The 13,210-nt window shown below is 49.5% G+C and overlaps 1 protein-coding gene across 3 annotated transcripts in view; it reads left to right on the top strand.

Annotated features, from left to right (window-relative positions):
* Nucleotides 1-13,210, top strand: part of MDC1 (mediator of DNA damage checkpoint 1) — a 323,363-nt gene that overhangs the window by 164,897 nt on the left and 145,256 nt on the right. For all 3 annotated transcript variants that reach the window (XM_069635188.1, XM_069635189.1, XM_069635187.1), the window contains 2 exons: nucleotides 5,775-5,863; nucleotides 6,522-9,563. In XM_069635188.1, the coding sequence (XP_069491289.1) occupies nucleotides 5,775-5,863; nucleotides 6,522-9,563 (3,131 nt within the window). The remainder of the gene's footprint in view (nucleotides 1-5,774; nucleotides 5,864-6,521; nucleotides 9,564-13,210) is intronic.

Raw genomic sequence — 13,210 nt, 5'->3', positions numbered from 1 at the left:
TCGCTTTCATGATGACGGTCGGATCAGGAACTAAGCACGTCTCAACGCGGTTTGGTTCCTGACCCTCCGCATCGCTCTTGGCCCTTCAGCTTGCTTGATTGTTGCTGTTTTCCTGCTCCTGCTCTTGGGTCCTTGGTTCCCCCTGGTTCACTGACCTTTCTTTCCTTGACTCCTGGGTTCCTGGCTTCTTGTTTCCCTGGCCTCTCTGGTTCTTGGCCTCTGTAGGTTCCCTGGCCGTATTTTCTGGCCAACCCCAGTTCTCTGGCATCTTGGGTCCCTACTCAGTCACCTTGGGGGTTCCCAGTCTGTTGCCAACCCTGGTTGTTCCCTGTCTGAAGTCCTTGCCTAGGAATTACCTTCCCTTTGCCTGTCATTACCTCTCCTCCTGTCTCTGCTTGGGTACCTAGCCTCAGAAGACTGCCGAACATCTCTTCCCGCCTGCTCTAGAACGTGGTCTACAGCTAGTCAAGCATACCACAAGCCTGAAGACGACCTTCCCTGCCAGTGCTTGCACTGTCCTGACGTCACGCTAAAATCAGGGAGGCGCCCATCCGTGGCATCGGGAGCTGGTTCTCCTTCAACCTTGTGTTTCACAGGTGGGAGTGGGCCTGGTTCCTTGCGTCACCCTTCTTCGCTTCATCCACCTACCAGACAGACTGGCTACTCCTCCTCGAACACCTCCAGGGAGCTCAGGTACGCAGAGTTCACGGGACACACACCTTAACACTTGTTCACAAAGCAGGGTTTGTGTAAATACTGGAGGGGGGTCTGTACTTCTGCTCTCTATATGGTAGAGGACCCCAGACAAGATTCTCTATTATTGGTAACGTAGTCGAGCAATCAAGGCCTAGCTTCTCAGGAGGTGATGCAGGCTGGTTCTTAAGTACAGTGTAGTCCCCAATCCCCCACAAAGGAATGTCCACTCACTGTATTAGTTAAAACACAGTCTTTATATAATTAATATTCAAGGTTATATACAATCACAATGACTCACTTTGTGGTTAGTTAATCTATAATAGCAGATATATACAGTTCTAAAGTGGTACCACAATTATTATCAGATCTCATTAAAGTGCATCAACTATACTATGGTTAAATGTCACACAGATCACTTAATAAAGGCAACCAACAATAGACATAGGAGGAAAGCAATTGGTTAGAACAATTGGCAGGTTACTGGTCCCTACCACTAGACACAGTTCTGTGTGGAGATCACCCCACCTGGGCAACCTGTAAAATAAAGATATAACACAAGCCCAGTCCATATATTGTTCTATAAGTCTTATTTCCTTCTATAATGTTTCTACCCTCCAATGTACCTGGTAGAGCACAGTTCTTCGAAGAGACGTCGGATCCTTCTTGAGTGACTCCCTTCAAAGCAGGAGCCACGGATCGTCGAGAGGCGTCGAAGAAGGTGAACTTGGCGTCAACGGCACCGATGAAAAGTTTGAGGGTGCCGAGACCAGGGCATCGATCCAGGCGGTGCTCGTTGGCGACGTCCTGCGATTATGAGGTGTGCGGGGCACCTCGGTGATTGATAGTTCAGGACCGCAAAGAGTTTCTGAAGAACTGTGGCCCGACAAGGGCGTCGAGTCGTCAAAGTCTTTGTGGTCTTTGGGTGGCAGGAAACCCACAGGCTGATTCTCCTCGGCGCGTCTGCATCCTCGACTTTCTCTGGCGGGATAAAGTGGTCGACGGTGCGGACAAGGGAGTCCTTCGATTCAATCAAGCGGTCACCTCTTTTTGGCAACACGGCTTCGACAGGCCTCCAGCGGTTACGGCGATACTCCGAACCCTGGTCGACTGCAATGGACTTCGACTGCGTCGATGTCCAGGTGCTTCACTTCGTTCTCCTCGGCGGTCCCCGTCTCCGGTCGGCAGCCTTTTGAGGGTCTGACTTCCAGGGAGCTTCGGCGAAGGTTGGCGGTGCTCGATGGTCCCTCGGAGCACAGGAAGAGGGCGCCTAACCAGGTCCTCTCTCGGATCAGTCCTCGACGAACTCGACAGCTTTCGGATGGGGTCGAAGCAAATGCAGCAGCAGTTCTTCTTGCAGCTGGGCATCGGGGATAAGCAGTTCCAGTTACTCTTAAAGTGTCAACTCAGCGTCTGAACAATTTCCAGTGGTGAGAGGTCCCCAGATATACTATTCTGTCTCTCATCCACATTGCTGGGTCACACTCAGCAGCCAATCATACAGAAGGACATTCATGCAGTCAGTCAGCCAATCAGGCATACAGTGCATTCACGCCATACTCCTCCCTCTCAGACACTCACAACAAGGAATGTGTATTGGGACAAGTACCCAGCCATTCAACAGTACACACTGCATTCATACTAGTTTTGGGCAGGGCTGTCTCAGTCTTTGTCTCTTATACCAGAAACCAGACAACCACAACAAGAAGTGCATATTGGTCACACACTCCATTCACCCTGGTCCCACCCACAGGGTGTACCCACAACATACATCCAGCCAGTCTGGCCTGGAATTCACAACAACACCATATATAGAACTTCCACCCAAGAGCCAGTCAGCGGGGAAGGGACAGAGTCAGGGCTTCCCAGGACTTTGGGAAAACAAGGTAACAGGCAATAGAAAGCAAGAGGCCACAGGGGCCATCTTGTTTCTTATCAGGAATCAACTGATTCCAATGGCAGGGCCTGGGTATCCCAAAATGGGGGATACTCGGGGCACCTGTCAAATTCAGCATGGAGCTACCACCAGCCCATACCCTGGTCTGTGGGCCACACACAGGTGCCCACAAACATACACTAGGGGCACAGGGTTGCACCCCCACCCATGGGTGCCATAAGGGTATCCCATGGGTCTGTACACCAATCCAAAAACAGGAAGAGCTGCACTGCCAGCAGTCTCCCACCTGGACTCCATACAGAACACAAATGAAAAAGGACTACAGGACAAGGACAGGGAGGCCCTGTCCCTCCAATGCATTTCCAGCATCACAGTTTGGACCCCTTTTTATATGCTCACAACCTCTGTGTTGGAATTTCTTCTGTCTTTGGCTCAGACGGGCCTGCAGAGAAGTACAGTAAAGGGTTATCTTGCTTGCATTTTGGTCTTCAAGAGGATCCCGGAGCTAGGCTCCTTTCCCACGATCCACACGGACATACCATTCGTGAGAGGTCTTTCTAATGTTTCCCCCAAGCAAGGTTTTATCCATGTGTGGGATTTAAATTTAGTGTTATGTTTTTAATGGGTGCTCCATTTAAGCTCCTTCATTCTTGTTTGACTGCTCACCCTCAAGGTCCTTCACTTCCGCTAGATGGGTGAGTGAGCTACAGGCATTGTCAGTTGATCCTCCCTACTTGGTTTTCACCAAGGAAAAGGCTACATGGAAAATTGGACCCTTCTTCCTTCCGAAGCTGGTCTCGGACTGCCATCTCTCTCAAAAGGTCCAATAGCCTGTCTTCTTCGTCTGCCTCATCCTTTCAAGGCAGAGGAGCTTTTCCATCGGCTGTAACTGGTGCGGGCCCTGAAGTTCTACTTCTCCCGGACAAGGGAGGCAAGAACGGATGACCAGCTTTTCAATGGTTACGCTGGTGCCCGAACTGGCAGGGCTGCGACTAAACAGACCCTGTCTTGATGGATCATTTTCTGCATCTCGGAATGCTAGGATCTGATCTGGCTGGCAAAAAGGTCCCTGAGAGCCTGAGGGATGGCAACCACCTCCCATCTGCGGTGTGGAGTTTTGTATATTTGCCAAGCAACTACCTGGGTGTCTTTGCACATGTTCAGTAAGCATTACTGCTTGGATTCTATGTCTGGACAGTACACTCGTTTTGGCAGAGCTGTACTTTAGAGTTTTCTGATTTATGTGGTGTTCTTGCTACCCTCCCTCCTCCAGGTCATTGTACTGGTTTGGGAGTCGAATCCGTGTTAGGAAGTCGTCCATTAGAAGAACAAATTACTTTCCTCTTGGTAATGTTCTTTCTGACAGTTGTCCGTTCCACAAATTCTCCCTCATCCTCCCTACCTACCCCTCTTGCGGTTAACTAGTGAGTACACCTTGGTTCTGCTGTCCCACTGCATCAGAGTGCTAAGGAAAAAGGGTGGAACTAAGGGCACAGGAGGCAGTGCCTCTATGTGTACTGGCCCCCTGACGTCCTGTCCGGCACAGGGCGTGTGGAGATGTCTGGCGGAACACCGCTGTGCCCACTGGCAGCGGTCAAAGTTTCCAGAGACCAGCTGCATTGGGAGATGGACATCATAGGTGAGGAATCCGTGGGAGGAACATCCATCACAAATGACAATGTCGAGAGCCAAGTCATTTGTTCCTCTGCGGTGATACAGTATTGGTCTAGCAAAGGTTAATGGTCCTCATTTCAAATATGTGCACGCATCTGATGTCCAGCGCCTGTCCTAAAAGGTGGTGTTCCTGACTGTTAGGACATCCACCTGTAGAGTCCTAGGAATAAGATGACATTAAGAACACATCCTCTTTTCTCCCTAAAGTAATTTCTTGATTTCCATGTCAAATCAGTCCATTACTTTACCCAAGTCATTTCATAATGCCTCTACTCGGGCAGAATGGGCCCTGCATGTTCTAGCCATACGAAGATCATTAAGGTATTACCTGGATGGGATCGAGGATTTGAGAAATTACAAGCAACTACTGGTCATCAACAGGGTAGCTGACGCACCATGTTCAGTGGCCAAACTGTGCATCCCAAGGTGGATAATGGCCCTCATTACAACTCTGGCGGTAGCCATGCTGTTAAAAACGACATGGCATGGCTGCCGCCGGAGTTGCATTTTTTCTGGCACCTGTCAATAGGCAAGAACCGGGTCATGCTGAGTTAGATGGACCCGGTACTTGCCCATTTTCGGGTGCTGGAATCAAGGGCCTCCTCATCCCCATTCTGCCCCATAGGGCTGAATGAGGATGAGGATGGGGATGTCGGATGCACCGGCACAACTCTGCATGTGCCGATGCCTTCGACGTGTTTTGCACGCGGGTGCCGTTGCACCCGCCAGGAAAAACCTGGCGGGTGAAACGGTTCCTGCCAGCAGAGCCCCTAGTGTGGTGGTCCGGGAAGTACGGTACCGGCATGCTTACCGGTACCGTACTTCCCACATTGCCATGCTCGTAATGAGGGCCAATGTCCTGTGTTCAACTTTTATCAAAAGGCAAATAGCCCATTCACCTAGAGGGAAATGAACTACTGGATATTTCATGACAATTATCCCTCTTGATGTGCCAAACAGCCCCCTGTGAATCTGTCCATGAGGTTTCCAGTCACTTCTGCAAAGACTTGGACACTAGGACTGATGTAAAAGCGGAGCAGGCTTTACTGTGGAACCTGTTTGGCTAACCGCTAATTTTTGAAAAGAGGCTTGGATGCCCCGAGTGGGTCATGCCCATAGCATCTGGCATTCAGTATAGGAGTCGTATGTCTTCCTTAATATTTGATTACTCTCCTGATTGCTCACCCCCGGGAAGGGGATGAGCTGTATATAAATATCAGTGACAATCCCAGGATAAAGAAGTAATAGTTCCTTAACTCTACTTTTCTTTTATTGAGAGGAAATGTGTCGAAACAAACAATATTTTGCCAGATGGGAATTATTTATTATTGAATGCAGTATGGTTGGTATTAAACATTGCATTCAAAGCCATTTTGGTAAAAATGTGTTCTGGGATTCTGCACATGGACGGAGATGGTCGTGGCTAATTAATTGAATGATACCCAGGATGAAGAACTGGATTTACAAGCAAGGAACTATTCATGTACAAATGTTTTGCCTTTTCTTTTAGGAGGCAGAAAAAAAAAGACTACAGAAGAAGAAACTGCAGCCAAAGAATCGGTGCCTCCTGCACTGCCCGTGGCTGAAATCGCTACAGAAGTGAGTGTGGGTTGAGTGCATGTATGCCCTGCAATTTAGCAAACAAGCAGTATCAAATGTGTGGTAAGAAGCTCACAAATCTAGGGATATTTGCTTGAAAAATTTGTGACAACCGAGTGCATGGAAAGTCCTCACTATAGAGTGTGAGCCAGCACATCTGCTTTGATAACATATGATGGTGGCCTCCAAGACTTTCACAAAGTCATTTTATCTGCACTTGGTGGACTGCCCTGTTCTGGCTCCCTCTAATAAGCTTGACTGAAATGGTGTCCATACCTGCCTGCTGCTCTTTTGTCATGATGGGCCTTCTTCCAGTCCTGTTGTTTCCAGCCAGAACCACTTTGCCTGCTGGGAGCAGCTCTGCTTATTTTCATTAGAAGCATGGGCCTGCACGTCCCCTCTTCAAGGTCCCTACATTTCCATGATCACTTGCCAGCCCTCTTTTCCTCCATTGGATTAGTAATCCAAGCAGCCAGTAAAGTAGTTAGGCTGGTGATCAGATGCGCTTTTCCAATTGTGCTTGCTAATATTTATTGGGAAAAGAATTGGTATACACATTTTTATTTATCCCAATGCTACCAGCAATTTTTATTTGCCATAGTTGTGGAGCATAGCATTGCCCAGTGCATCCAACAAACCTTTTTGTGTTATGTTTCAGATGATGGACGTAAACCTGGAAGCAGAAAGATTTCCACCTACGGCCTGTGGTCGGCTGGCAAGAAGCACTGCTGCGACTTCATCCACATCAACCGGACTGATAAAGCTTAATGAGGCAGTGGCTGAAGAGCCCCAGAAGGCAGAGCCCACTAAGGCGTCGTCAAAAGTCAATGGAAGTCGGAAAGGCAGACTGGGAAGAGGCCAGAGAAGGAAGGCTGCTGTTGAGGAGCCACCATCTGAGCCAGTGACAGCGGTAGAACCGATGGCGGGACCTTCCACAGATCCAATACCTGCCTGTGTTACAACAGCTGTCCCCAATGTGGAAACATCTGCTCTTGCAGCAGACACTACAACTGCATCCGTCATTCCTTCTGAGGCCATGGAAACGCCACTCTTCAGAGATACACACACTGTTGATATGGACACCAAACCTACCGCAAATACTATTGTTGAAGTGAAAGCCGCAATCTCTGAGACATCTGGTGTGGTACGAACTTCCATGGATTCACCAGACATTGAAGAAAAACCTACTTCTACAAATCTACCTAATACAGAAGCAGCCTCCACTGCGGATGATGACGGCCAAGTGCCCGACACACGAATAGCACAGAGAAGAGCTGGGAAACGGAGCCAAGCAGCTGCTGCATTGTCAACAGCAGAACCATCCCAGACTTCACTGGAACCAGGAAGAAGGGGAAATCGGAACCAGAAGAAATTGGCTGCATCTGAAGCAGAAACTAAGTGCGGGGAAGAGGTTGTCACTGTCCGGGGAAAAGGAAGGCAGAAGAAAGCTGTCAACTGTGATGCTGGCGTAAATCAACAGCATCCTTTTGTGGCCACTGCTGAACTCTCTACCTCAACAAGACCCTCCCGGGCCAGAAAATCCTCAACTGAAGCTGTGGGTGAAGGAGAGTTTAGACCAGTTCCTGGGAGGGCAAGGAGATGCACTCCAGCGGAGGAACACCATCCACCCAATGCATTGGAAGAAAATCCACAGACAAACAAAAACACAGTGGAAACAACTATGATCCCAGAGCTTGAGCCACACACTGAAGCACTTGCAGAGGGAGTAGCAGACACCAAGTCTACCGCTGAGCAAAAATCAAAGGTTGGAGACAGCCAGCCGAGCACAGGGCATGGGACAGATCCTTGTCTATCGGAGCAACCAGCGTCCATTGGAAAACAGGCAGTCGGAAGCAGCCAGGCCTTGGTAGACAACCAAGCTGAAGCACCCCCCACAGAAATTGTTTTGACTAGTGATCAAGGGCCAGGTCCTGGCACAGAACAAGCAATGCCTGATGGCCAGACCAGGTCCTCTTCTGTTGTTGCCACCTATTCTGCTACAATACAGGGAGCTGTAGGTAAGGGTGACGAACTTACAAGGAATGGCATCTCCATTTCCGCAAATACTCCAGCACCCAGGAAGAGAAGAACAATGGCACATGGAAAAGGTGAGGTGGCTAAGGACGAAACTGCCACAGACACGCCACCCATTAAGAAAAGACAGGCCACAGCGGACGAAGAAGCAGAGGCCCAACCCCCATCAGGTTCTCGAGCCTCCCGGAAGAGAGGGACTAGGCAGGCTACTGAAGAAGAAATAAACCCTTCCACTGCCTCCCGAGCATCAAGAAAGAGGGGCACCATGGAGGCGGTTGCAATAGATAATGGAGCCCCCAACACAGATTCCATAACATTTCAAAAGAGAGGGCCCATAGAATTTATTCAAGGAGAGGCAACAGGGGAAACTGCAAACACTGATGGTGCTTTCCATGCCTCCGGTAAGAGAGGAACTATGGCAAATCATGCAGAAGATAAAACACCTGCCACAGCCCCTATGATGTCCAAAAGGTGTGGCACCACAGAGACAGCTGAAAAAGAAATGACCGTAGAGACAGTAACTCCCACTGGTGCATGCCAGGCCTCTAGGACAAGGGAAACAGCTGAGGCAGCTGAAGGAGAGCTTACAGCCACCACAGAGACTGCCACCCCCACTGGTGCTCTTCGAGCCTCTAGGACGAAAGGAACTACTGAAGGAGTTGATGAGGCAGGTGGCTCTACTTCGGCTCCCCAGTCTTCTAGGAAGCGAGGAATCGTGGAAGATGGTGAGAAGGGAGCAGAAGAGGTGTGCAACTCTGAGCTAAGAGGGATAGCCCAACCAAGTAGACGACGGACACGTGCGGCCTCAAATGAAGAATCTTCTGCTGTTGAGGGCGAGAGAGGTCTTCGAAATATTACTGAGAGAACTGGGGGGCGAGGGAAAAAGCAGGCTGGGATGTTGCTGGCAGAGGGCCATACTTCTGAGCAAATGGAAAGCCTTCAACCACAGAGTACACAATTAGACGCAGAATCAAATCAAGCCATTGTAAAGCCTGAGGTAAACAAAAGTCAAAGGCCGAGAGGCCTGGATGACGCTGCCAAGGAAACTGGAGGGCGGAGGAGGTGGCAGGCTGGGAATGAGGCAGCTGACTCCAGTAAAACTGAGCAAGAGAGTGCTTCCAAAGACAATAAAAGACTGATGAGTGTCATGTTAAATGAAGGTGGAGCACTTGAGCTGGCCACCACCACAGACAACCAGAGTGAAGAAGGCCTTAAAAACACTGTTGGTGGGCTGAGGAAGCAGCAGACTGAAAGCAAGGAGACAGAAAAGACCACCAATGCCGGGAAATCTGGGAGCACAGACCAGAAGAGAAGGCGGAACAGCACAGCATCCAATGAAAGCACCACCTGTGAAGCGAACAGCAGTCAAAGTGAGAAAGGCTTGGAAAGCACAGCAGCTGAAGGTGAGAGGCCAAAGAAGAAGCAGGCGGCTTCCCTAAAGACTTCAGAGGTAGAAAACCAGGCAGAGGCAGTAAAGCCAGTGGCCCCTGAGGTTCGGGGAAGGGGGTCCCAAAGGAGAAAAGTGAACAAAGCAGCAGAGGCAAAAACTGCACAGGCTGAACATTCTGCACCTATAAATCCAACCAAGGACAGTCAGAGCCTGCCCATCCAAGAGGAGCTGCAGCCCAAGCCCACCAGTAGGAGCAATAGCCGTGGACAGAAAAAGGCAAGTACCTTTTTAAGCTGCACTAACCCCTGATTATATCAAGGCTCCCTTCCTCTAATGCGAACTCTCTAACTCCAGGAACGTCTTGCTTCCATCATGACGACCGCTGAGGCTGGACTCCTCTTTGCCTTCATCTCTTCCTTAATGGCAACTCCAGCCTTTCCCCCATTACCATAGATCAGTCCTCACTCCTCTCTAACATAAAGGGAGGTGACCTCTCTCTAATTCTATTTTAGTCTGCCCTCCTTTCTAACCCCAACTCGGCTACCTGGCTCACTAACATTTAGAGTTTACTCTTCCCTAACCCCCACTAAGGCCCCAACCCTTTCTAACCCTAGCTCAGGGCACTCTACCTCTCTAATTCGAGCTCAAGCCTCCTTCCTCTTTAACCCCAGATTGACGCCTTCTTCTTTCTAAACCCAGCTCCGGCTGCTTCTTATGCAATCTCATTTGAGGCCGTCTACCCCCTTCAACCTTAGCTCAGATCAGCCTCTTTAATCTTCATCGCTTTCACCATATCCCTGACATCACTACTCTCAAACACCAATTCCGGCCTCCCATCCCTTTCACCCCTGCTGCGGTCTGCCTCCTTACTAACACATTTCAGCCCCCTATATAAAGTTCTCACCTCCCTTCTCTCTAATCCCTGTTAAGGCCTCTCTCCTCTTCAACCTAGCTCAGGTCTTCTTCCTCGCTCACCCCACATCAGGACCCGCTTCTTTTTTTTATTTTTATATAAAACTTTTTATTTACACAATATCAAATAATGAACAAAATTAATGAATTTGTAATGAACAAAATCAACTATATTACATTAAAAAACAACCCCCCAACCTGTCATGATGCCTACCTCCAAGGAGCCAGGTCCGACCCAGCAACCCCAGAGGCAGGCATCATTCCCCCCAGGGAAGTGCCAGCGGGCCCAAGCTGGGGCCCTTTGGACACAGTCCTGGCGCCTTAGGCGCCAGGCTCATGTTGGACCCCTGTCCTGGCGCCTTAGGCGCCAGGCCCATAAAGCTAGACATGTGAGTGTTTTAATGTGCACTTACCTGATGCAGACCATGCTGCTACATCCAGGCCCTCCTGAGGCCTGAATGGAACTACTTTACCTGTGGGACTACTTTCCACCTGGGTGTGGTCGGGAAAGGATACATACCTGATCGATGGAAGGATACATACCTGGAACTTCTTCCTAAGCTATTTAAACCACGCCTGATCAGCAACTCACGCTTCGCGTTGTTCTGCTCCTCGCAGCTGGACGCTCACCGTCTCAGCTCCTGCATCTGGACTTCAGCCACGCCTGTCAGCATCCTGGGTCGCCTGTAAAGGGAGATAAGAGAGAATTGGAGAGGAAGAAGACCTTACCTTCTAAAGCTGCATCACGGAGACATCACACCGACGATCCTGAAAGGGAAGACATCATTTTAAAAGCATTTCGCTTCGATCGCTGCAGCACTGCATTTCACTCACCTTTCCTGGGCGCCTCCATCTTCAGCAGCGATCATCCGGATCCGCACCCACTTCCCAGAACCTAGAGAGAAAAGACAAGAAAACAAGGTGAGAGAAGGAAGGTAAATAGGAAAATCTCAGTTTCCTTCTAAGACTTACCTGTTGGGTCATTCCCATTTCATTTCGGGTCCTGCCGCTTCCTGGCATTCCGGACCCCGGCCCCCATGGGGAAAAAAGACAAAGACATTGAATGAGCGAATGCAAAGACATTACCTGAACGCTCATCCAGAACTCCTGTCATTTACTGGAACTGCACGTTTCACTTCGGGTCGGCGCCATAACTCCGGCATTCCGTACCCCGGCCCCTAAGGGGAAAAAGACATAAGCATTAGCGCTTGCTGCAATAAGACAATGAACATTATTATTAAGCTTGAACTTTTGAACTTGCAACAGAACTCTTACAGCGCCTCACCTGAATAGTCAAGCTTATGTTGAACTCCCATCAAACCTCAATCCAGTGAAGTAACTGTGTTTCAACGCGCCCCTGCATCAGAAGCAGGATGGAGAACTCATCCTTCCAGACCCTAAGGTGAGACTTCACGGTGAATCGTGGAAGGGTATCGTGGAGGGTTGGAAGGGAGTGGGAGGCTTGAGCATTATTCCGTCAGTAGGTAATACTCCCTTTTCACGCACAGGGGAATATTCCTGCGAGCCAGAAAGCCAGAGTAGAGGGGCCCTTCCTGCGCTTCACCATTGAAGAAGCATCAGCACGCAAAGCCAGACCTGCGCCTCCGTGGGAATCAGGTGAGCGTGACAGAACGCAAAGCCTACCCACAATTTCCCACCCGGGCGCTATGGAGACTTCCGAGACAGATCAGCTGGCCCAGCTTTTGGGGGAATTACGGGCAGAAGTGCACTCAGCCCGCCAGGAGACTAACACTCTCAAAAGAGAACTGATCCTATCCAAGGAAAGAACTGATGACCTGGCCAAAAGGTTATTGCAGGCCCAGGCAGGGCACACTCCTTTACCTAATTCCGGAGGTACTTCCACATCAATGGGTTTGAATAACCCGGTACAAATCAATCTACCTGGACACATGCCTTTGGCCCCGCCTGAACGTTTTGCGGGGGATCCCAAGAAATATGCCGTCTTTATGAACCAATGTCGTTTACACTTTCTATGCAGACCCGGGGCCTTCCCTAACGACCAGACCAAGGTAGCCTTTATACTATCTTACCTTAGTGGCAGTGCTGCCGATTGGTCTATTCCATTGGTAAATCAGGATGATCCCATTCTCCAGGATTTTCAGGGCTTCCAGGCCAGCATGGAAAGATTGTTTGCTCGACACTCTCAAGGACAGGCCCTTGATAACAAACTGCTATCCTTACGACAAGGTAATCAGGATCTCCTGTCCTACGTTTCCACCTTTAATAGACTGGTTGTGGAAACTGGATGGCCAGAAAACAAAAGGATCACATTGTTTCATCGAGGCCTGCGCACAGAGCTTAAGGATGTTCTAGGTCTGCGCAGACTACATAGACTTGGTGGTTCAACTTGATCACAGACTTCAAAATAGAAAAGCAGATCGGTTCAAGTACGAAACCCGAGTACCGTTCAAAACCCACGCAAACTCCAAGAGTACCGACATATCCGAACCTATGCAAATCGGCGGTGTTAAAGGACCATTAACCCAACAAGCAACGAGAGAGAAGGCGGCAAATGCAACTTTGTCTGTATTGCGGGACTTCCGGTCACTTTCTTCGAAATTGTCCGGTTAAACCACCTAAGAAGGTGGTTGGAGCCACTGATAACGATTTATTGACACATGATTCGGGAAACGACCTAGCCCGACAAGCTTAGGGGTCCGCTTGCCGAGCTTGAAAACAAACTCTTTGACCTCGCATTTTGTCATGCCAATGGTGCTCGTGGACCCAAAAAAGCCTCAGCAGTTGCATGCTGTAAAAGCATACATCGACAGTGGAGCTATTGGGAATTAGATAGACCGTGAATTGGCTTCCAGGATTAAGCTCCCTCTCCGCCCGAAAGTAACCCAAGATGTCATTACTACAGTAGATGGAACCGAAATAGCCTCAGGGCCTGTAACGCATTCCACTGTTGAAATGACACTGGTGGGTCAGGATGGACATCGGGAAGCAATCGTGTTTGATGTGATCAAGGCCCCACAATTTCAAGTAAT

This window comes from Ambystoma mexicanum, chromosome 13, assembly GCF_040938575.1.
Source record: "Ambystoma mexicanum isolate Mex_15411 chromosome 13, UKY_AmexF1_1, whole genome shotgun sequence".
NCBI lineage: Eukaryota > Metazoa > Chordata > Amphibia > Caudata > Ambystomatidae > Ambystoma > Ambystoma mexicanum.
The sequence above is the reverse complement of the archived record's forward strand: the minus strand, read 5'-3'. Positions and strand labels throughout refer to the sequence as shown.